The 24,393-nt window shown below is 42.4% G+C and overlaps 1 protein-coding gene across 1 annotated transcript in view; it reads left to right on the top strand.

Annotated features, from left to right (window-relative positions):
• Positions 1-23,946, top strand: part of LOC129194951 (heparan sulfate glucosamine 3-O-sulfotransferase 3B1-like) — a 45,142-nt gene extending 21,196 nt beyond the window's left edge. The window contains exon 2 of the mRNA XM_054800518.1: positions 16,315-23,946. Within this exon, the coding sequence (XP_054656493.1) occupies positions 16,315-16,936 (622 nt within the window). The 3' untranslated portion in view covers positions 16,937-23,946. The remainder of the gene's footprint in view (positions 1-16,314) is intronic.
• The last annotated feature ends 447 nt before the right edge of the window (positions 23,947-24,393 follow it).

Genomic DNA, 24,393 nt, shown 5'->3' with positions numbered 1-24,393 from the left:
TGTGTTATCGCATGATATTGTAGGCCGTGATGTGTGGTGAGGGTCACGGCCGGTGAGGCACTGACCCCTTTGGAGGTTGTTATATCTTCTTAAAAATGTTTAAAAACACTTATTTGTGTTCTGACCTCTTATCTGTATTTGAAGTACATGTTACAGAACCCCCGGGGGAACATGGAGAAAAAAAAATTGTGATGGGTTAAAAAAAAAAAGGTGAATTTTTGCAAGAGTTCGCAATACTTTTGCGAGCTCTTGCAAAAAGTTGTCTTTTTTTGGGGGGGGGATGTCCCCTCGGGGGCTCCATAACATGCAGCCTATCCTTCTCCGGGAAAAGTCCTAATACTTTCTTGTAAAAAGTCTGATCACCTTCTGGTGAGCTGGATCTATAATCCTCCATCTTGGCAGTCAAATTCATTCATTCATTCAGCAGAGCATAAAAAAACGCCAAAAAAACGTTTCCTCGTTATGGAAGGACGGCAGTGACAAGCACCTTACAACTCAAGCACGACCCCGCCCATGCAGGATGAGGAGACTACTGCAAGCGCCTCCCGTGTGACATTTCTGTGTATTTTACTGTGGGATATTCTTGGCCACATGCAGGCGCTATGACCCAGCTCAGTACACTCACAGAGTACAATGTTGTTATTTTATTGAGCTTTGTATGCACACGTATGCGTACCTATGTGGGAAGACATTCTTCCAAACAATGCTGACATATTTATTCCATGTGTAAAGAAAACCCGGTGCCGTAGTTTTAAACTAAGCGATGTACAGTGGTGTCAATAAGTTTGCCCCCCCTGCCTGATTTCTTAATTTTTTGCACGTTTGTCACACTTAAATGTTTCAGATCATCAAACAAATGTAAATATTAGTCAATGACAACACAACTGAACACAAAATGCAGTTTTTAAATGAAACTTTTTATTATTAAAGGGAGAAAAAAATCCAAACCTACATGGCCCTGTGTGTGAAAAAGTGATTGCCTCGCTGTTAAAACATAACTGAGATTAATTGGAAATCAGTGTGGAAAAGGTTACAAAACCAATCCTAAAGGACTCCAGCGAACCACAGTGAGAGCCATTATCCACAAATGGCCAAAACATGGAACAGTGGTGAACCTTCCCAGGAGTGGCTGGCCAACCAAAATGACCCCAAGAGCGCAGCGACCACTCATCCGAGAGGTCACAAAAGACCCCACAACAACATCCAAAGAACTGCAGGCCTCACTTGCCTCAGTTAAGGTCAGTGTTCATGACTCCACCATAAGAAAGACACTGGGCAAAAACGGCCTGCATGGCAGAGTTCCAAGACCAAAACCACTGCTGAACAAAAACAACATTAAGGTTCGTCTTAATTTTGCCAGAAAACATCTTGATGATCCCCAAGACTGTTGGGAAAATACTCTGTGGTCTGACGAGACAAAACTTTTTGGAAGCTGTGTGTCCCATTACATTCGGCGTAAAAGTAACACCGAATTTCAGAAAAAGAACATCATAGCAACAGTAAAATGTGGTGGTGGTAGTGTGATGGTCTGGGGATGTTTTGCTGCTTCAGGACCTGGAAGGCTTGCTGTGATAAATGGAAGCAAGAATTCTGCTGAAGGAGAATGTCCGTCCATCTGTTGGTGACCTCAAGATGAAACCAACTCAGGTTCTGCAGCAGGACAATGATCCAAAACACACCAGCAAGTCCACCTCTGAATGGCTGAAGAAAAACAAAATGAAGACTTTGGAGTGGCCTAGTCAAAGTCCTGACCTGAATCCTATTGAGATGCTGTGGCATGACCTTAAAAAGGTGCTTCATGCTGGAAAAGCCTCGAATGTGGCTGAATGACAACAATTCAGCAAAGATGAGTGGGCCAAAATTCCTCCCCAGCGCTGGAAGAGACTCATTGCAAGTTATCACAAACGCTTGATTGCAGTTGTTGCTTCTAAGGGGGGCCCAACCACTTATTCGCTTTAGGGGGCAATCACTTTTTCACACAGGATCATGTAGCTTTGGATTTTTTTCTCCCTTAATAATAAAAAGTTTTTCAAAACTTTTTCACACCCCTGTAAATAGCGATGAAAAGCTCCATGGTGGCGCAGATGTTCAACGATAATACACAAACAAAAAAAGATGTGTAAGTACCAGATTTAAGTGTGTAGCTTCTTTATCATTTTTATGGATGAGCAAGGCATACGCCCAGTCAGCAAAAGTGTGCACAGAGCATCTTCGCTAAATAAACATGATGATCATAAACCTGCCAGCATGTCTAATTTGGGCAACAATGACTCTTTCTCACAAGTCGTTCTGTTTTCCAAAGTCCCCAGCGGCTACCTTTTAGAAGTACGACAATGCAGAGCCGTCACATCCTCGTTTTCATTGCGGAAAGCTTTGAGAAACCCATCATCTTTTCCTGACCTTGACCTGGACACCTCCAGACCAAGACTGACCCCACAAAGACAGTGTCTGTAGGCGCTATTTTCCTGCCGGATGCTTCTTGACTAATCTGCAGTCTGTCTTCCAGTGGGAAACAGATGCCGGCTTAAAGCTGGAATTAATCAGGATGAAAAGAACTGTTTGTTGCGTCCTCCATGAGGGAACGTGCAACGCCTCCTTGGCGTTTAAACTCAAATATGACTTTGATGGATGTAATGAGGATGTTTTGTTGCTGGTGCGCCACATGTGTCGTCTCGTTCATCACTTAGACCAGAGATCCAGGAGAGGTTAGTGGCTCCAAGACGCCTTCTGAGGTCTTTGCGCACATTTGTTGACAACCTCACGACATCAGCACTCAAGGCACCAGTCTAGCCTTGGTTCCTAAGGGGTTTTTATGTATTCCACTTGGTTCAAACAGCCCCATTTTCCTCCCTGGGCTTAAACCAGGGTCTGCAGAATGACAGTCGAGAGTGCTGGCCATCACACTGGTCAACTCAACGTCCAGCGCAACTTCTTAAGTGACAGGGAATGAGATTTTAACAACGTATATCCACACAGCTGCACTGGCGTCCTTTTTACACTCAGCCCCCAAACCTCCGGGTCACGGCACCAATGTAACCCCCCTGCGTTCTGCCCTGGGCTCGAATGATAGTGGAGAGCACTGGCCACCGAGCTAAAGCCAAAACTATTAACCTGGCGTCCAGTGTGACTCTTAAGGTGTCAGGGAGTGAGGTTTACCAAGGTTCATCTGCACAGCCTGACTGGCTAGCATCCGTTACTCATAGAGGGTCCTTCTGGTCACCAAATCCAACTGAGCTACCCTCATCCCAGTTAATGGTGACCATGGAACCTTCTTGTTGATTAAACCGCTAGAAATAAAAGTACAGCAAAGGATTACTGGTGAAAGTTATATGGCCTGCAAGAAAATGGGATGAAATTTTTTTTTTTTTTTGCCAGAGAATGACTTTGCAGCTTGTGCCCACAGTTCCGAGATCTAACGCCGAGCTTCAGTTATCACACTTGAGCCTCCGTGTTTCCAATTCACAAGCTTTTGTGTCTTTTTGTCCATCAGCTCCGACATGTGCTCACCAACAGGCTGAAGTCGTGATGACTTGGTCACCATGGTAACAGCCCCAAAGACAAAAGCTGCTGTCTTTTGTCAGGGCTAATTATCACAGACCCAAAGCCTTCCAGTCATTTTGAAGCCATGTATTCAAATCAGGCTTATGTGTAGCATTTAAATACTCTTTGAGATTAACGCTACAAACTATAGAACAGAAAATGATCCGTGAATAGGGTCGGGGGTGGGGGTGGTCCTAATGAAGCCACATTCAGCATGGAAGCCAACATTTGGGAAAGCACAATACCTTCAAAATAAGCTTGGCTATTAAAGTCAAGTTTAGGTATCTTATCTCCTGCGAGCTGCTGAGCCCCTAAAAGCTGACTTGGCAAAGCGAGCGACGGCAGGGAAGTGTTACTGAAGCTAATCCCGCTGAAGTGTCATCGCTGCGTGCTCCAGCTCCGTGTAACTCCCAGCAAAGTGGGTCAGGGAAGTATGAAAAAGTAATGCGGCTCAGAGGGAGTCTTCGTAGTGGACCAGTACAGTCCACGTGCTGATGATGGGCTCCGGTTAGTCATAGCTTAATAGTGCGGCGGAAAAGAAAACAAACGTCTGGGCAGCTTCAGGCTTTAATGCAAATTCTTCAAGTAGCAAACATGCTATTAGCAGACTTAGCTGTGCTGAACATTGAAAATGAACTGATAAGACGGGCAATGGAAACATAAAGTTCACCTGGGTTGTGCAACTCGGAATTCGAACCGCATTTTCCAGAAACATTTGCCAAATATTGTAGAGGGCTTCTGTTCCAGACTTAACAGCAAATGCCGAAAAAGCGCAAGTAATTGAGACGCCCATAAAAATGCCTATTTTTATGGCTGCCTTATGTATTTTTACAAAGTTATATAAGTTGTATAGTCCCTAGCCACTTCACCATACGAACTCTATCACGATTTATCAAAACTACATTACTTCATAAATCGTGCTATTTCGTCGTTGAATACAGCCTATTAGGTCAAAAAATATGCATGTTTAAGCAAATGTTATGTATTTTCTGCCTAAATGAAGCATTTTCAAGCATAAAAATGGCTAAATGAAGTAAAATACAAATATAATGCATTCAGAAGACTCATTTCAAGACGTTGTGATGATATCCAGTATTCTACACTGGTCACTAGGTGTCAGTAATGTTACATTGATGAGACAATAGCCACCGCAGGAAGTACTGTAGGGAACAGGAAGTAAAAAAAGAACAAGTAGGGCCCTAGGAAATCAGTTTTATTTGTTCTCAATTGCCATTTTATCTTTTCCTAAATTCCGTTATTTCTATTTAAAAAATTTTTATTCAGTTTTTTGCTTTTTATACTGATTTTATCACCATATATTGTGTGGGTTTCTTTTGTGTCAGTGAATAAAATAAATGCAAAAATATTTTACATTTATTGATTGAATACATCGTAGGACAATTTTGCCTCGTATTTCAGAAACGGACGTGGCTTTGCTAACTTTTCTAACTTCTCATTGCTACAAAGTCCTCAACAAACGATCATATCCGTGCTTGTTTTTATCAACCCGAACGGCCGATCCCAAAGACGTATTTATATATCTTAGATTTTCTGCGTGAGAGGCAAAAGAGGCGATGACGCAATTGCACACTAAAAGATGTCATTTTTACAGCAATTTTAAGCCATAAAAATGGCCACAAAAGTGGCAGAAGTGCATTTGATAAGAGCTCGGCATGGATATTTTGCATCTAAAAACACTTGACAGCAAGGAGCAAGTGGTGATTTTGCTGATTTTATGACACCCTTAATTTATTACCACCATTAGACAGGATGTGCGCCGCTCTTATTTTGAAGGCCGGAAGTGTGACGTGTGTTGAAAATGTGTTTTGCCTGTTGCTTAGTGAGACAGCTATCAGAGTGCCTCTCGCAGCCGTGGCTGTCGTCCCTATTTCACACACAACTTGCACAAACCTAAAACGCGGGTTACATTAACAAGCACTAAAACACACCTCATACTGCCGGAGTGGCGCACACACAGCCGCTAAACCAGCTAGCTTACACTGGCTATTGCTGTTCGCAAGCTCACGCTCGGTGACAAGTATGAGTTTCAAAGTTTTTTTCACAGACTTAGCCTATATTTCCGGTTGCCGCCTCAACATGTTTAGTTCAGGCGGGGGCTGGTTAGTGTTTGTGAGGACATGCTGCTATGAATGAGCGGTCCGCTGGGGGAAATATTTCCCCACACTAACGTTTCTTTTCCGCACGGTTACAGCATTCCATTCCCACTGGCAATTTCCGCGAGATTCCCCATTTAACAGTAGATTCTGTTTTTATTGGCCAATTTTGCGATTCCGTTAACACGGAAATCATAGGGCCCTAAACAAGGAACTCTCCCAATGCTAACATGTGTGAGTCTATATTATATCTTATTTACGTCTTATTTTCTCTTGTCATGTCTACTTTATTGGGGGATAGGAGTACAAAGATGGCTATAGGGGTGTTAGTTCATGTATAAAGGGCTCTAATAATATTAAAAAAAAAAAAAAAAAACATATTCAGAAGTATTCTTTGCCATAACTCTGAGAGTATTCCATTTATAAAGAAGGAATCCTTCTTTGTGGAAATTCACTTATCACGACCGGGTCTACTAACTAATTAACCGCCATAAAAGAGGGATTACTGTACCTCAGTTTCACTCTTGCTTTGCCTCACGCATCTATGGTGCGTTCAAGGACTACCAAATAAAGTGCAACATTTCAGCGTTTGATGAAAAAAACATTACGGGCGAAACATAAACATGTAAATAATTGTGGGCTGGTATATGCATGCTATACATTTTACCTGTATTATCACATATTTCTGATTCATTACCGCCTTAGGGTGAAGGAGATGTGTTGTCTGGGGAAAAACTGCCTATTTTTGGGGAGAAATTATAATCATTTGGGCTAAAAATTTGTGAATTTGCAGGTTTGCAAATGTGAGGGGATCCACTGTATTATCACTGTAGTATCCTCATGGGGAACTTAGCGTTCCTTTCTTATTTAAAAAATTGGACATTCCAACTTCCTGGTGCTACGCTGCCCCTTGCTGGCTTGGAGTTTGAATCATCGGCAACAAATTGTAGCTTTGAAGGCAGAAAAATATGATTTTCTTCCATTGCAGACACTAGTATTGCATGGTTTCACTGCTGCTAGTCAACACTGATGCATGGATGCGAAGCACTTTTGCTTCAAATGGTGCGAAAAATGTGAATAAAGAGAAGCAGCAGGAGTCGCAAATCGCGGCATTAGGTTCTAACCTTGTGGTTAGCAAGTTAGCTTCTCACATGCTCAGGAACGATGTGGAACGTGGTTCCTGTAGCCTCTTCACAGGCACTAAAACAATATAAATGGTTGCTATACAATATAAATTGACTTCTCTATCTGGCTGTCGTTCCTCAGCCACACCTCCGCCTCGCCACCGCCGATACGCCGTCTGGAGCCGCTCTGATAGTCGGCATCTGAAAGGCGGCCTCTCAGCTGAGCGGGTGAATAATTCACTGAGCACGTAAAGATAAAGGTTATTCCCCCTCCCCTTATGCAATAAAGTGGGGACTGGCACAGCAGCAGCAGCACAGAAGGGGAAAAAATGTATCCTGTTAAAAACACTGCTGATAAATTTATAAGGACACACGGCAAAGCTAACTCTATAAAATTTTTACTCGACTGCATCGTGGCGGTTGTAGAGTCCAGGCCGGCACGGGAAGAAAAATGAGAATAAACTTGAAGGGAGGGGCAAAGTGAGAGTCCAGCAGGCAGATTTATTTATACAAGATTTTTTTCAATGTTATTTCAACAGAGTGTGTGATACAATATTTCTCTCATAGTCCATTTATTATCCTTATCAGACACTCACAAATGACACTGATTGTTTTTTTTTTTCTTACCGCATTATGTACGGGGTCTCTGATATTTGAGGCTGACTTGGAAATTCTCCAAAGTGGAGGGCCAACTCCCCCCCCCCGAATATAATATAATATACCCACATTTGCCGTTTGAGCGTTGGAACTCTTAGCATTGCCAGTTTGTCCATTATATATTTTTTTGTGTCATTTCACACTTTTTATTGACAACTGCTGGTCATGAAGGTTCCGCAGCCTCGCAATGATCAGGACGGCGCACCAATTCTTTAAGATTGTGCAAAACATTGCTACATTCCTACAACGCATGCACACAACATGGAAGTCAGTTCATTCGGTAGTCGTCAGTATGTACAGCGGCGCCTCAGGTTTTGTTATTCATTTGTTCCAAAAGTTCAGATGAAACCTAACACGTACAAAAACCAAAGCAATTTTTCCTGTCAAAGATAATGTAAATCCAGTGAATCCATTCCACACTCCCAAAAATATGAACAAAAATACTTTTTTTATAGAGAATAATTATAGCTTTCTAGGAAGAAAACAATGCAAAGTAATTATAAATGAAGAACGGATGGAACTTCTTGTTGATGTGGACTTTATGTACATCCTGTAATGATGTGCGATGCCACTGATTTACTTTCCGATTCGACACGGAGTAAAACTTGGGCTGGTATCGGCGATACCGATCCGGCACCGATACTTTGTGTAGATTCACCTAATGTGTCTGGTAAATTTTAAAAAGTAGTGCATTTCATATCACAGCATAAAGGAAACATTTAATGAATTTAATTAATTAAATACATTATTAATTGAGATAAATGAATAATTTCACAATTAAAGTAATTTAGTGATTTCAGAGCATGAAGAGCTGGTATCGGAAGTATATGATGCTGGCGAGATTGAATTTAACAATGTTTCTCACCTTCTTTATCGAATTGCTGCGTGTCCCACCCTTCAAGTCGCATGGCTCGGGTGGGAGCGCTCATCCCCCAACCTGAAAATTGTGGGTTCGATCCTCCGTCCTCCTGTGATCAGGTCCAAGTATCCTTGGGCAAGATACAAACAAAAGATCATTTACCATTCTTTGGCCCCATGGCGGGTTATTTAGCAGCAACACAATAAAAAAAAATGCATGGTTGGTGAGTCAGCAATGCTTAGGCTGCTTTGTTCGGCCACTCCATTCGATACGATACAGTAGAGGGAAAACAGACTATTTTGTTACGTGCAATATTGTACGATAACCGAGACCGGTGTATAAGAACCGAGGCAAAATTCTGACTGAACGAAAATTGTATCCCTAAAGTCCTCGACATCCTAAAACAATAAAAGCAACAGAGGCGAGGAAATACACCCCAAAATTGAGACCGCATAAAAAAAACCTGACTGGACCGCATCTGTGACCGCTGAAATGAACCAAACTGCACCGGAGTTCACTTGCAAATGGACCACATCTTCTGGTGGTCTCGGACCACTCACTTGACCAAACGAACTGCGCCATCAGCGCCACTCCTTTGTCTCAACAAGAAACATTTTTTGAGCAGCTCTTTCGTATCAGTCATTTCTAATAAGGCCAGTCATTAGTCTCCACTCTGAACTTTTTGTTGTTCTAAAACTGACGTCGACTCGGAGACGCTTTCCACCAGTTGATAGGCGATTGTCTGTCTCTCTAAATTGCTACAGTTCCCATGTGTCCCCCACCCCCACCCCCAGTTCCTGTCTTTCAGTCATTTCAGCTGATTGGGAAAGTTTGCTCTTGTGTGACCGTGATGACACAACTGGATTAGGACCAAGACTGCCGCTCAATGTCTCAAAAAAACCTTGAAACCTGCGTTTCAAGTATCACATCTGACAAGCAAAATAAACTTCTCTTCCTCGCAAAATCCACCAAAATGCCACCAAAAGACTATCCACTTTCAAATAAGGTGAAGTCACAAACAGGTCAGTTTTTAATGAGTAGTAGTGGGTCAGGCTGTTTGAAAAGCCTCACCAACCATCTCACAAGGAGCTACCATGTCTGACCACCTTTGACGTGACAGGTCAGCACCCTGCCAATCTTGTCACTGAGATCGCATGGCTCAGGTTGAGTGTTTGTCTCACAACCTGAAGGCTGCTAGTTTGATCGTTTGTCCTCCCTTGACCATGTCAAAGTATCCTTGGGCAAGATACTGAACCCCCAGTTGCTCTATCAGTAGGTAAATGTGATAACAGTACTCTGAGTACCTTGAAGATAGGAAAGTGCTGTGAACCATATTAATCCCATGCAGGCACTGTGGAATCATGCTGACCAGCATGCTGCTACTGATTATTGTGACTAAAATTATACCTGTCACTGAAAATATACTTTCACTGTAGGTTTCTTTGCAAAATGATCTCAACCGCCTTCAGCTGAACCCTAAATTACCAGAGAATATTACAGGTGGAAGGAAGATTGGGCATCTCTGCAAAGACAAAGACATAGAAACCCACATGGGTCAGCTGTAGCTGAAGTAATGAAAGCACATCTAAAACTGTACAGTACTGACGGTAAGATCCTAGCATCCTACAGTACCGGAGCACAAGTATGGCAGTAAGTCGACCATCATCCTTGAGGAACCAGCTTAATCCGAGAAACGATCCGAGACAAGTCACTGAAGTCATCAAAAAAAAATAAAATAAAGGACGCTCTTTTGCAGATTGAACAGAATTAGGAGATTCTGACGCAGCGGAAAATCGATTATCAGTGGAACACATCTGCATCTGACCTACTGTGTGCAGTTGGCCAACAACCTTTTACTGCGCACTGTGCTCTCAGATGGCAAACAAGTTACGGTACATCCATCCATCTTCTATGCCACTAATCCTCATTAGGGTCGCAGGGGTATGCTGGAGCCTATCCCAGCTGATTTATGGGCAAGAGGCAGTGTACACCCTGGACTGGTGGCCAGCCAATGGCAGTGCACATATAGACAAACAACCATTCACACTCACATTCATACCTATGGACAATTTAGAGTCTCCAATGAACCTAACATGCATGTTTTTGGAATGTGGGAGGAAACCGGAGTACCCGGAGAAAACCCACGCACGCAAACGGAGAACATGCAAGCTCCACGCAGAGATACCCAACGGCGATTCAAACCCAGATCTTCCCGATCTCCTGACAGTGGCCAACATGCTAACCACTAGGCCACCGTGCGGCCCAGCACGATCCAATACAATAATTGCATTTTGAAACGATATGTCTGGAATTTTACCGTGGTTTATTGATAAACTGTGATCAAATTTCAGATTGTTACTAGGGATACATGGAATTATTTCCAAGTTTTGGTAAGTATATTGCTGGACAGTATCGGGTATCAGATATCGGTAAGAAAGCCGATATCGAACATCTCTAACTGTTATCAACCTTTTCAAAATGATCATACATAGCATGTTTATTAATATACAGAACGATTAGCATCGGAGGGTTCAGTGCATGACGGAACATATCAGAAGGCAAATCAACAGATGCCATACCTTCAAAGACTACAGCTGGGCCTATTCTCTATAGATATGAGCCTGGTCATGATAATTTGGACAACCGTGCTGTACATTTTTTAATACAACTTCACCCCTGTGACGTTATCGATCAAATGAAAAACGGAAACTCTTTGAGGTTTGTTGTCGGGCTGCTGAAGGTCAAAGTCTTTTGATAAACAAAACAAATGTAACCCTCCTGGTTCAGCCAGCCCCACATTCCACAGAGTATCAAGAGCACTAGCAGTCGAGCTAAAAGCCTGGACTGTCAACTGAACGTCCAGCGTGACTCTTGAGACGTTAGGGAGTCGGGTTTGCCAACATACGTCTGTACAGCTGCACCAGCTGCCATCCATTATACAAATACAAGCATATTGCGTTTGTCAGCCATGTTTTTGCTTATTTACACTGCGGCTACTCAAAATGTCCTGAAATGCAGCCATAGGTACCTGGAAAAAAAACCTAATCTGGATTAATTGTTATGCAAGGCACGTAAAGCTTGTACTGTTGGCACAGTAAGGTTGACGAGAGTAGTGAAGCTCGGAGCGCAGCACAGCAGCCGTTCCTCTAAATCACCACCCTCCCTCCTCCATGCTGGCTGTGACCTCCACTAGCATCTGCTGACCTGGAAAATATCTGCCGGGTCCGAGTCCGCGAGAGCGAGCAGCGCTGGCCTTTGCTTGGCCTGCAAACAGCAGAAATATCGAGCCAATTACAAGATGATTATCTGGTGCTGGTGGCAGGGGAGCGCTGCGGCTGTGAGTGTATTTATGCCTGCCCAGCCGCCCCGCAAAGAGGAGGAGGGAAAATGAATCAAAGGCCCGCGAGGGAGGAGTGGAGAGTCCTGCCCGCAGAGTCTTTACCGCCACTTGTCCATTGACAAGACGCTGGCTCTGAACCAAAGCTTTTCCTAGAAGGACAACACCAGGAGGCGGCTGGCTTGCTGATGCCGTATTGTCCCTGCAGCCGGCTTACGGCAAACAAGACCTCACGGTGCGTGTAGGCGTTGATTGTGCGGCCTTTATATGACAGGCAGACATGAGTCACGTTCATTTACAAGCAGGGGGAAAGCAGCGATGCAGCAGACTGCTTCTTCTCCACATGCTTCCACAAAGGCTGCATTGACTGGCTAAAAAGTGAGGAGATGCCTTGAACCAACCCGTCCTGGCGTCCGCCCTCCAGCTTTTCCACGTCTTTCCATGTCACAACGTCGACCCGCAAGATGAAGTTCTGACAGGTTCACAAGACGTTCCTTCGCTCCCTTCCAAATTCCTCCAAAGTCATCTTGTTCTTGTTGGGGGTTTTTCTCCAAATAAAATGCACGCCAAAGATGTGAAGGTGATTTAAAGGGAGATTCGGCGTCACGGGCATCACTTTTGCTGCTTTCTGTACGTCATAGTGGTCGGATGAAGACATCAAAGTCACGTATGGAGGTGCAGTAAATCTCCAAACACTTTGTTAGTTCAACTATGCTGCCAATAAAACCTCAAATTATATCTACATTAAGTGCAGAACCAACGTTAAAACAGCAATTTTAATGAAGTTCTGGCTTATAAATACCTCTGGGGCGGGGGTGCCCAAACCTTTCCAGCAAGGGCCACATAAAAAAAAAAATCAAGGTTGTTGGAGACCATTTTAATATTTGTCATTAATACAGTCGTCCCTCGTTGATCACAGTTAATTGGTTCAGACCCGAAGTAGGATTCAAAATTAATAAACAGATTTTCATAGTTAGATAAAATATGCCTTTATTAGTCCCAAAAGGGGGAAATTCCAGGTTTACAGCAGCAAAAGCAGAGTATAAAAAGCACACAAGAGCATAGAAAGTGCAAAATCAAGGTAATACAAATCAAGAGGTTATACAGTATACCCTATTTACAGCTGTGTACATGTTGATCAAGCCACAGGTTCATTGCCTGGTTTGCACTTGTTTATTGTACAGGATTTTTGGAGCAGTTTATATTACGGAGTCTGACAGCTGCAGGAAGGAAAACCTGTTTACAACTTTCTAAACACGGGTTTTAACATTATTAGACACCTCTAGACATGAAATAATACCCCAATAGTCACTTTTACACTCCTCTTTGTTTACATCACATTGCGCAGGCTACGGGATCACAGCAGGGACATACCAGAAAGCCACCACTAGCATAGCAAGCTGCTGAGCTAACTAGTTAGCCTCTCCAATTTACTTATTCTAAAACTGAAACTGTTTCAGACGGAGTGGGGAAGAAGGACAGAGAAACCAAAAAATTATCACTTCCACACGGACTGAGAGGAGAACCTTTTTTTCCCGCACGTGACCTCAGCCAGGGCATGTCCGTCTAAGCCATGGCATGTCGGCTGCTTGCCATGGCTTGTCTTTCAATATCTTTTGACTAATGATAGGCCATAGTCAACCATGAAAACGCCATCATTAATAAATAATTCATTCATTTTTGAAGAACCACGATATAGTGAGGGAGCGATATTCGAACCGAGGTATAGCGAGGGACGAGTGTATTATTAAAACAATCCAATATACGTCAAAATATATGAAGCAGTTTTTAAAAATACAGTGGAACCTCGGCTAGCGTACGTCCCGATTACTGTGTTTTTTGGTTAAAGGGGACCTATTATGCTTTCCCTCTTTTCTGACCTATAAATGTTGTTACAATCTTGTATTCTCGTGTTAAACGTGTCAGACAATGAGGTTTGTGCATTTGGAAGACCTGAAAGCAGTTATGGACTGCTGTACACGCCATGTTTTACAGAGTTTCTTTTTTAACACCGAGTTCCATTGCCTTCCTTATATGGGCATGTCCAGGGAAACACTGTAGGCCTGCCCTTCCCCCGCTCTGCTCTGTTTACCATGTTAGCACGTATGGCTGCCAGGAAATGTTTGTTCGGGTGTGCTTTAAGAGGCGAGCATCACGCAGGAGTAGTTGGAGTTGTTGATTCTCGGCCAGCAAGAGAAAATTATGTTAATCTATGAAATGGTAAATATAAATGGTGACTGTGAAAGGTTAAATCTTCATTGAAGACATTTTGTTGCCAAAGACACAATGTGGCAGCGAACTCGAGACGGGCACCACCTTGGTGTTTTGCTATGATTTATTTCGTGAATGCAATAGTTTTCTCACCTTCTTTATCAAAATGCTGGCACTTGCAACTTCCTTTGGCTCCATTTTGGTTTATTTTGCAGCCATGATCAATAAGAAAAGCAGAGACTTGTGGCGAAACTGTGTGAGATCGTGAAGAACTACAGAGTCAGTAAATGAGGACATCATAGACAGACAACAGAGTCGTTGACATTTTGTGATAAAATACATTAAGAACACAGTTGGACTCACGCAGTTTATTAGGAACACAAGACGTGAGCCATATTGTAAGCTAACTGGAAAATATATGCAACCAGAGGCAAAATTTTCATGTCAATTTTCAAGTTTAGCCAAGAAAACATGCTATCGGGGACGTACGCTCATCGAGGTTCTGCTTGAGTCCTGACCATAAAAGAAGAATGTATCCGTTTCCTGCCACTGCACTTCCAGGATGCACCTGAAACGCTTCTTCAATAAACTATAAAACTTGCATCACCCTCAACACGTACAGAGACTTCCACACTTGGTTGCCTCGCACGACACGCAGCGTTCCTCACCAACCCTGAAACCTTCCCCCCGCCTCGCCCAGTGACTCTCCCTGCCTCCTGCTACATTGACCACAGAACATGCTCGACGCCGGCCATCAAATATAGATGCCTCCTTTAGCGCGGCTTCATCTCTTTTTCATAAACACAATCATGTTCTCGCGTGTGTCGCGATGTGGCTGCGAGGACGCGTCCTCGTGCTGGAATTAGCGTCGGGACAGCGATCGGCATCTGAATGGAGCGTTTATCAATACTTTTCAGCTTGTTGTCAGAAGTTTGATGTCAGAATTCCCAGCAGGCATCAGTCAGCGTGAGCGCCGAGACTCTGGTAGTTCTGACTGGGGGCTTTTTGGGCAGTGAAGCGGTGCTGATGTGAGAGGAGAGGCGAGGCGGCCATGCTGTCCGTGCGGTCTTTCCTCGCAGATACCGACCCCGGGGACCTGTGTGGTCATCCAGGCTTGCACTTGTTGCCACTGACGCTGGTGTCCACCATTTTCCACTCTCTTGTTGAGAGCTGGATGTGTTCTGACATCAGCCCCAAGGTGCTGACTTAAGGCTTTAGCAGCTGTTTCCCATCATACCTTGCCGATGATGACTTCGACAACCCCAAAGCATGATACTGACAAACACTCGTGTCTTCCAAGCTTTTGTTTGTTGGACAAATTTCAGTCATATTTATATTGGACAGTGATGATTACTTAGCTAGAGCATTTGTTTGGCACCTGACTAAAAGCTTATTACAGTCGTCTGGAAATAACTCAGTAACTTTTCTGGTCATGTGATGCCTCTTGAGCCTCGTTTCCGCCAAGTGTGATAGTTCACTTTTGTTCGCAACAGCACGGTTCGAATCCTGTCCTGTCCACCGTGGATTGCGTAAGACGGTTCTCTCTTTAGCCCCACCTGACACAAGCGAACGGTACCGTACGACTACGACCGTTTAGTGTGGTAGCTAGCAAGAAGAATCCCCGATTTTCCGTAGCACTGAGGCTCCTTTAGTCTTTTCGGTCCGCCTGGTTCTGTAACTGGCAGTAAACAACATGGACCCTGTAGGTTTCGTCCAGGCCACTTTGTCAGCTTCAGTCCTCGCTCGAAGCGGCGCCTGGCGAGGCGGATGAATAATTGAGTGCAGCATTCTGTACTTTAGTGAATTTTAAAGCTGTATTCTGCAGAGGTTGTAAATGGCAGAGGGAGGCGGCGTTCAATCATTCATGGCTTGCTTTTACCTGCTTTGCTTCAGAGCGGACAGAAAGTGCAGGAGAAAGGAAAGAAAGAGGAGCGGGAAGGAACGCAGACGAGCACGTTGCCAAGCAAACGTCTTAGCCGAGCTTTGTCGGCGTAAATATTTGAGTCTGGATTTACGAGGGCGCTTTCATCAGGGGGATTTCGTTTCAGGGTGGTGGGCACTGGGAATCAACAGTTAGACAAGTGGAACTATTTAGCTCCCTGATTTTTAACCACCCCCCGCCCCAACCGCCTTATTTCAAATAAACCTGTGATCAAGCGAGGGAAACGTGCGTGGGGCTGATGTGGAAACAGGTGATCCATTATGCTGAGAGGTGCTTTGGACTGGCCGATCAATATTTCATAAGCTCTGTATGATAGTCAAGGGTGTCCTCTTTCAAAAGCACCCACGGGAGCAGCTCAGCTTGTGGACCCCTGGAGGTGTTCACCACAGGAATGTCCTCAAACCCGCGTGAGGACTGCATCAATCGGTATTTGCAGACACCCGCTAAAGCTCAAATAAACAAATTTGATGGATTGAAGCTGAAATATGTCCTGCCGAGCGCTCATGTGACTCACTCCTGTTCCCCTGCAGGGATCTGATGCCCAAGACCCTGGAAGGCCAGATCACCATGGAGAAGACCCCCAGCTACTTTGTGACCAAAGAGGCTCCGGCCCGGATCTCGGCCATGTCCCGGAAGACCAAGCTGATCGTGGTGGTGAGGGACCCGGTCACCAGGGCCATCTCGGACTACACGCAGACGCTGTCCAAGAAGCCCGACATCCCCTCTTTTGAGAGCCTCACTTTCAAGAACAGGACTACGGGGCTCATCGACACGTCGTGGAGCGCCATCCAGATCGGGATCTACGCCAAGCACCTGGACAACTGGCTGCAGTACTTCCCCATGGAGCAGATCCTCTTTGTGAGTGGCGAGCGGCTCATCAGGGACCCGGCCGGAGAGCTGGGCCGCGTGCAAGACTTCCTTGGCCTCAAGCGCATCATCACCGACAAACACTTCTACTTCAACCAGACCAAGGGCTTCCCGTGCCTCAAGAAGGCCGAGGGCAGCAGCAAGCCCCACTGCCTGGGCAAGACCAAAGGCCGCACCCACCCCGACATCCACCCCGAGGTTGTGCAGAGGCTACGCGACTTCTACCGGCCCTTTAACATGAAGTTCTACCAGATGACCGGACGCTTGTTTGCCTGGGAGGACTGAAAGTGCCTCGCTGGGAGAATATCAGGGTGAACATGAGGGACATCTCATCAAGACTCCAAAATATTAGCAAACCTGGAAGAAATGATCAGGATGAAGCCAACATTTCCACTGAGACACACTTTTAGTTTGAAAGGATGGTTGCAAGCACTTGCACATTACAGTGGAACCTCAGTTTTCCTCATTAATCCGTTCCAAAAACTCAGACGAAAACCGAAACATGCGAAAACCGAAGCTATATTTTCCATAGTTAGTAAAAGCCATTGAATCTTTTCCAGAGACCCAAATAAATAAGTAAAAACACGTTTTCTAGAGATGATAGTTTTATATGTGGAAAACAACGGAAAGTTCTAAAGGATGGACGGTTAGAGCTGTTTACACTTCAGCAGCAGGTGCAATCATTTCACACACACTGCCTCTTCTTCTGTCTGCGTCTCCCTTAAAATGCTCCCCCTGCAACCTGTGTTAACTCGGAACCTTCACCCTATTGTCACAGACGCTACCGCTTCTTTCTTCAATTCAATCCTCTTTCTCACCTTCTTCATCAAAGTTGTGCCACTTCATTGGCATCACGGTGCCTTATTTTGCAGCCCAAAAAAGCACACAGAAATACACGGTGTGCTTGAATGCCTCACCAGCACAAAACAGTGCTTATTAGGTGGAAGAAAGGAGAAAGATATAAGAGTTGTTCACCGTTCTGTGTGCGTTTTATGAAAAATTAACCACACACACGCAAATATTAAAGATGTGTTAAAGGATTTTCTTTGCCAAATCCAAAAAAATTATAAAAAATGTAAAAAAACAAATAAAAATAAAAAAAAGGTTAGCAACCACATTATTTCTGCCAAATTATATTTTAAAAATGAATAAAATCTTCTTTTTTTTTCTATAAATCAAGAAATTGTCCTCATGGATCTATGCATTTTGTTTGCATTTCCTGATAAGGAACTAAAAACGTATATGCTTACAATCATTATCATAAATACATATAATAATATCTTGATTTAATTAAATTGTTATTTTTGTAAATGAATATAAAAACATTTTAACAAATATTTAATAATTTTTTTCATTATATATAATTCTCAAATTAATTACATATAATGGATCATATATAAATATAAATACTATACATTTCGGTCCCTATTACCGCTCGGATGAGACCAAAAACTAGACGAACGAATCGCGCTAGGCTAGCACGGCGAATAATGTTTGTTAATGCCAGATGAGGCTATCTGTAATTGTTGGGCAAAAGCACTGGATAAACAACAGATATTTTCCAGAGCTGTGCAAGCGAGGGTGGAACAACGTTAGAACAACGTTCAGAGGAGGCCCCGCCCACCAGACTGCCGTTGAAATGGAAACAAAATGTATACAGTCCCTTGCAATATCGTGGTTCGATTATCGCTGCCTCACTATATTGCGTTTTTGCAGAAAGGAATGAATGAAGAGGTGGTAGACTCTGGTCTATTATTAGTCAAAACATGTTTAAATAGAAATTATATGTATTGTAGTATTGTTTAGACGACATAAATTCGAGGCTAACTGGTGTGCTCACTAGCTCGCTAGGTTGTGAGCTTGATAACACGCTAGCTAGCGTCTGTCTCGAGTTATGCAATGTGTTGTATACAAAGACTAACAGGAGTGTAAAGGTGACTCATAGGCGTGATATTTCATGTCTAAACGGCTCCAATAATGGTAAAACCTGTATTTACAAAATCATAAACAGGTTTTCTATATGAAAATGTTCTATTTGTCCTTGAATCCTTTATCGCAGGCGGGTCTGGAATCAATTACCCGCTATAAACGAGGGACGACTGTAGTTTCATGAGGACACTTTTATTTTTAGACTAAAGCAGCCATTTTTATTTAATGTTGTTAAAAAAAAAATCAATTCCATTATTTTTGTTTGTGTATTGTTTGTTTTTGTTTTTTTAATTCAAAATTTTTTTTTTGCTTTATTGGATAAAAAGACACAAATTTCTCTCCATACTGTTTGACCGTCCAATAACCGAAACAATGTACAAAGAGCGAGGCGTATTTTTGGCAGTGATGGTCATCGAAACCCGAGGTTCCACTGTATCTGGATTCAACATTTGAACAAAATCCATTTCCGTGGCTCCTAGCTGATATACTACGACGGAGTATGAGGGCCACTTTTTCTTCTTTTTTTTTTTTTTTTAAAGCTGAGATTTTGAGAATAAAGTTGTAAATTTCTTATTTACGAGGAAAAAATGTCATAACATTACCTGTGCCCAAGGTCAAAGGTCACATAAATCCCCCCTTTTCATAGCTGTGTCAGACAATGCCTGTTATGACGGAGTATTAAAATAATGTGAAATTTCAAGAATAAAATCGTAAAATTTCGAGAAAAAAGTTGTAAATGTGTGACAAAAAACTCGTAATATTCCGAGAATAAAGTTTGACATTTCCAAGACAAAAGGTCTACCTTTATGTTACAGGCATTGGCTGAGACAGCTATGAAAATGGGGGACTTATGTGACCGTTGGTCTTGGGCATGTGGGCGGGGTAAGCAAGGCGGAAGTGAGAAGGGCTAGTCATGCTAATCTACGTAGATAGATAGATAGATAGATAGATAGATACTTTATTAATCTCTAAGAGAAATGCTCAGCTGCTCTGGTTTGCTGCCACGTTATAAATAAAAGCTCGCCTGAAGCAAGAGGAAAGTTTCCTTCCTTCCTGAAGAGTTATGCTCTAGTTTCCGTCTGACACGTATGACACCACCACACCTCATATTAGGACTTGATACGATTTTATTATAAAGTCGTAAATTTACACATTTTTTTTTCCGTAAATTTACTACTTTATTCTTGTAAATTTATGACTTTTTTCTCGTACGTTCACAACTTTATTCTTGTTAATTTACTAGTTTATTCTTGTAAATGTGACTTTTTCTCGTACATTTACAACTTTATTCTTGTAAATTTACTACTTTATTTTTGTAAACTTACTATTGTAAATTTACGACTTTTTTCCCGTAACGTACAACTTTTTTTCTCAGCCGTAAAGTTACGACTTTTTTCTCCGTCGTAAATTCACTACTTTATTCTTCTTTTCTCGTAAATGTACTACCTTTTTCTCAGTTGTAAATTTACAACTTTATTCTTGTAAACGTACTATTGTAAGTTTACGACTTTTTTTCTCATAAAGTTACAACTTTTTTTCTCAGCTGTAAAGTTACGACTTTTTTCTCCATCGTAAATTTCAAGATTTTTTCTCGTCATAAATTTACTACTGTATTCTTCTTTTCTCGTAAATTTACTACTGTTTTCTCAGTTGTAAATTGACAACTTTTTACACGTAAATTTCTGACTTTATTCTCTAAATCTCAGATTTTTTCCCCCCCCAATGTGGACCTAATACTCCGTTGTAATAGAGAAATCATAGCTTTACCAGAACATGTTAGAGCAGGGGTCTCAAACTCAATTTCACTGGGGGCCACTGGAGGTAGAGTGTGGTTGAGGCTGGGCCACATCAAGTATTGGGAGTAGGGCTGGGAATCTCAGGGTACCTCACGATACGATACCATTCACAATACATCCATGTGATAACACCACTGTTGCTTGCCCGGATGTTGCGGGCTGCAGTTATACTATTCTTTGATGTCCAGTCACGGGCCGTAAGATACGATTGGGGTGGGCCGCAAATGGCCCGCGGGCCGCGAGTTTGAGACCCCTGTGTTAGAGCGTTGCCTTTAAAATCACAAAATCCTGATTCATTTGTTCCTTTTGTTTCCTGGAAAGCTGAGTTGGAGACAAAGTAGTCCAGTCTTCCCTTGCTGAAATATGCAATATGTTACACTTGCAGTTGTGTGTGTCGTCCTGGAGTGATCCGACGCTACAGAAGGTACACTTGTTTGTTGTGTTTTGTTTGGTGGTGATACAGATTGACACTAGAGTGATTGAATGCCATATATACGTGTGTATGTGTGTGTGTGTGTGTGTGTGTATATATATATGTACATATATACACACACACACAGATTTTAAAGCCTACACAGCCGCTTTTGAAGCATAACATTTTTCTATCCAGAAGAAACCAAGTATAAGAAGTATTTTTGCAAATGTATTTATTCCACACATATTTTGGATAAGTACGCGGTGCGAGTGTTGAACGCTTCAGCTTTCACTTCCACTCTTATTTTTGTCCAGCGTCGCCTTCCACCTAACAAAGTTAACGCTCGCCGTCACCCGAGGTCCTCTGGAGTTGGGGGGGCTGTCCCGAGGCGGGACTCGAGTTTCCCTTAACGTGCCTCCTCGAGAACCGAACCCACTTGATGTCACTTTGCCTCGAGGCCGGCGTGTTGCGAGGAAGCAAACAATGGGCGACTTGTGTTGCTCATTTGTGTGGACTTGTACCAGCAGATGTGCATCAAAAGAAATGCAATCATTGGCAGGGTGGGGGGGTTTGAATAAAAAGATGTGAGAAAGATGCTGGTCTCAGTTAAATGTACAGGACACATTCTTGTCGGATATTTTTACCACTAAGCCAGTGGTGTCCAAAGTGCGGCCCGGGGGCCATTTGTGGCCACCCGGCTTTTTTTATTGGTCCTAAAAACATAATTTAACAAGAAAACAAAAACAAAAAAAAATGTACCAGAAATTTTTTTTAAAAAATCAGCAGTAATTTTACAAGAATAAAACTGTAAATCTAATGAGGAAAAAGTCATAGTTTTACAAGAAATAATGTAGTTCTATGAGGCAAAATAATGTCATTTTAGTAGCATAAAGTTCAACGAAAAAAGCCGTTATTTTTTTGGGAACGTGGTAACACAAGAAACAACAACAAATAAAGTTGTCATTGTTATGAGAAGAAAGTCAAAATATTATGTTAATAAAGTCATGATATTACAAGAAGAAAGTTGAAATAGTTGGAAAATGTTTTAAAAACCCAGCAGAAATGGAAAAAAACAGCTGTGATTTTATGAGAATAAGGTAAAAAAAATTGTGGAATATTATGAGGAAAAATTAAGTCAGTTTAAAAGTATAGAGTTGAAATTTTAAAGAAAAAAATATGCTATTTTTTAAAAGTCGGAATATGATGAGAAACAAAACAAAAAATAAATAAAGTTGTCATTTATGAAAAATTTGTTTGAGGAAAAGTCATAACGTTCCGAGAATAAAGTCAAAATATTATGACAATGAAGTCATAATTACAAGAAGAAAGTTGAAACGGTTGGGGGCAAAAAAACCACAAAAAAAACGAGAATAAAATCAAAATATGAAGAGAAAGAAGTTGCATTCTAACCAGAAAAAAACTGCAATTATATAAGAATACATTTGTAATATTATGAGAAAAAATTGTGTCATTTTAGTAGCTTAGAGGAAAACGTCTTTTTTTTTAAGTCATCATATGGTGGGAAGCAAAATAAAGTTATTATTTGAAAATTTGATTGGGGAAAAGAGTTATAATATTATGGGAATAAAGTCATATTACAAAAAGAAAATGTACAAAGATTATTTAAGAAGAATGTTGAAATGTTTGGAAAATAAAAAGAGCAAAGAGTGAAGTTGATATTAATGTTTTTCACCTACAGTATACTGTATGACACAGCTGAGATGAAATATATCTTATAACTAGTTAGCATATCTGCATGTGTTGCTTTACAAAATATCAAAGTGGCAAAGTTGCAGCCTTTCATTTTTCACTATGTGGCCCTCACTGGTAAAAAAAAACAACCAAAAAACCTTTGGACACTCATGCACTAAACGCATCCATTAAAAGTCCTTTTCCCCAAAACCAGAAGCATTTATGCAAACCTGGTTATCAAATTGTGTGAAATTCCAGGGCCGACACTGGAATGTCCATGAATATATTTTAAACACTCGGTTTATATACGTATTTGCCAGTGTCACAGGTATCCAGATGTGTTCACCAGTAGAGTGTGTTAGTTGTCATTGGGGGGGCCTTACCCCCAGATTTACTCCTAGAAAGGCACTCCTGGTTACCTCAAATTGACAAATGTACCATGTCGCTAGGCCTGTCACGATAAATTTTGCTGGTTGTAAGTGTCCTACAAATTATTGTCGATAAGCGATATCATTGACAACATGTTTTGAGACCATGTTTTCATTAATTATTTGGCAGTACCTCGTATCAAAAGCAACAAACTTTCATTTCTGAATAGTATTTAACATTGTAATTGGAATGTCAAAAGATTTTAAATACATTTAACAATAAAAAGAACAATGAAAATAAAATGGACTGTCTCTCTTAAGAAAAAAAACACTGCAATAAAAACCACACACACAGGCAGTTATGTAGTGTATTGTTAAACGAATGTAGGGGGTCATATTTGAGCTGCACCACATATCTGTGGTGGCAGAGTAAAATGCGATGTTTCCGATGTTCGTTCTCTCAGGCAATTCTTCCTGTCTGTCAAACATTTTTAACATTTCTCCATGTGTTGCATTTCTTTCGCAATGTAGCAGTGACTGACTGTCGGGACGTCCGTTTTAGGTGTGCAAACACATTGGTCGTATTCCCCAGATTCCCCCATCACTGCTTTTGACATATCAGTTCGTCAGTGTTCATGCACTCACCTTGTTCGTTCTGTTTAAAACCGAAATGTTCTCACACCGTCGTTCATGTTAGCGTATGATGGCTAATTAGCTGGGACACAGAGGGGATGAGATGACAGGAGGGTTCACTCTGTTCATTCCACCAAAGCGGACAAACGGCTGCAGAGCCGTCCAGCCTGAAAGAGAGACGAGGAACACAAACACGAAGGCGTGCACGTGTCAGTTTATGGAGGCCGCTGAAAATGGTGGACGTCACTTTTTTTTTTTTATCGTTTTACTTTGGATTAATCGATTTAGCGATTATCGTGACAGGCCTACGTGTTGCCTTCACTGAACATGTGAATAATGGAAATATAAATCATCAGTTTCTAGCAAGATTTAAAATCACACATGTGTAAAAAGAAGAGAAGCACTGCTAATAGTGAAAGCAACAAAGTTAAAGGAACAACCAACTTTACGGAGTCTGCAGAGCACATGAGCTGGTTTTCTGGAGGGGTGGGGATCCAGCTGCTGCAGAAGGAGCCCCTCCCGACCCCGAAATTTCAAAGACCTGCTTTCTTTACTGCACCTGTGTAGAGTCACCTGTGCACAATTACCCCCCCCCCCCCCCCCCCCCCCTTTTTAGGTATAAGTCATCAGAACACCACCCACCCACCCCGTCATCTCACGCAACCACTGAGCCACACACAAGACAGGTGGGCTATCCCGACTGATGATGGGACGAGATGATCATGGACCAGGGATGGCCACCATCTTTTTATGTCCACGCACACACACACACACATGCACGCACGCACGCACGCACATACGACTCCCCACCTCCACGCTGCAGCCCGACATGGCGGTGATCACAAAGTGTTTTCTGTGGATCAAGCAAGAGCAGTCCCCTTAATCCCAACCTTAATCCCACCAGGCCCG

The sequence above is a fragment of the Dunckerocampus dactyliophorus genome, chromosome 15 (assembly GCF_027744805.1).
Source record: "Dunckerocampus dactyliophorus isolate RoL2022-P2 chromosome 15, RoL_Ddac_1.1, whole genome shotgun sequence".
Lineage (NCBI taxonomy): Eukaryota > Metazoa > Chordata > Actinopteri > Syngnathiformes > Syngnathidae > Dunckerocampus > Dunckerocampus dactyliophorus.
The sequence above is the reverse complement of the archived record's forward strand: the minus strand, read 5'-3'. Positions and strand labels throughout refer to the sequence as shown.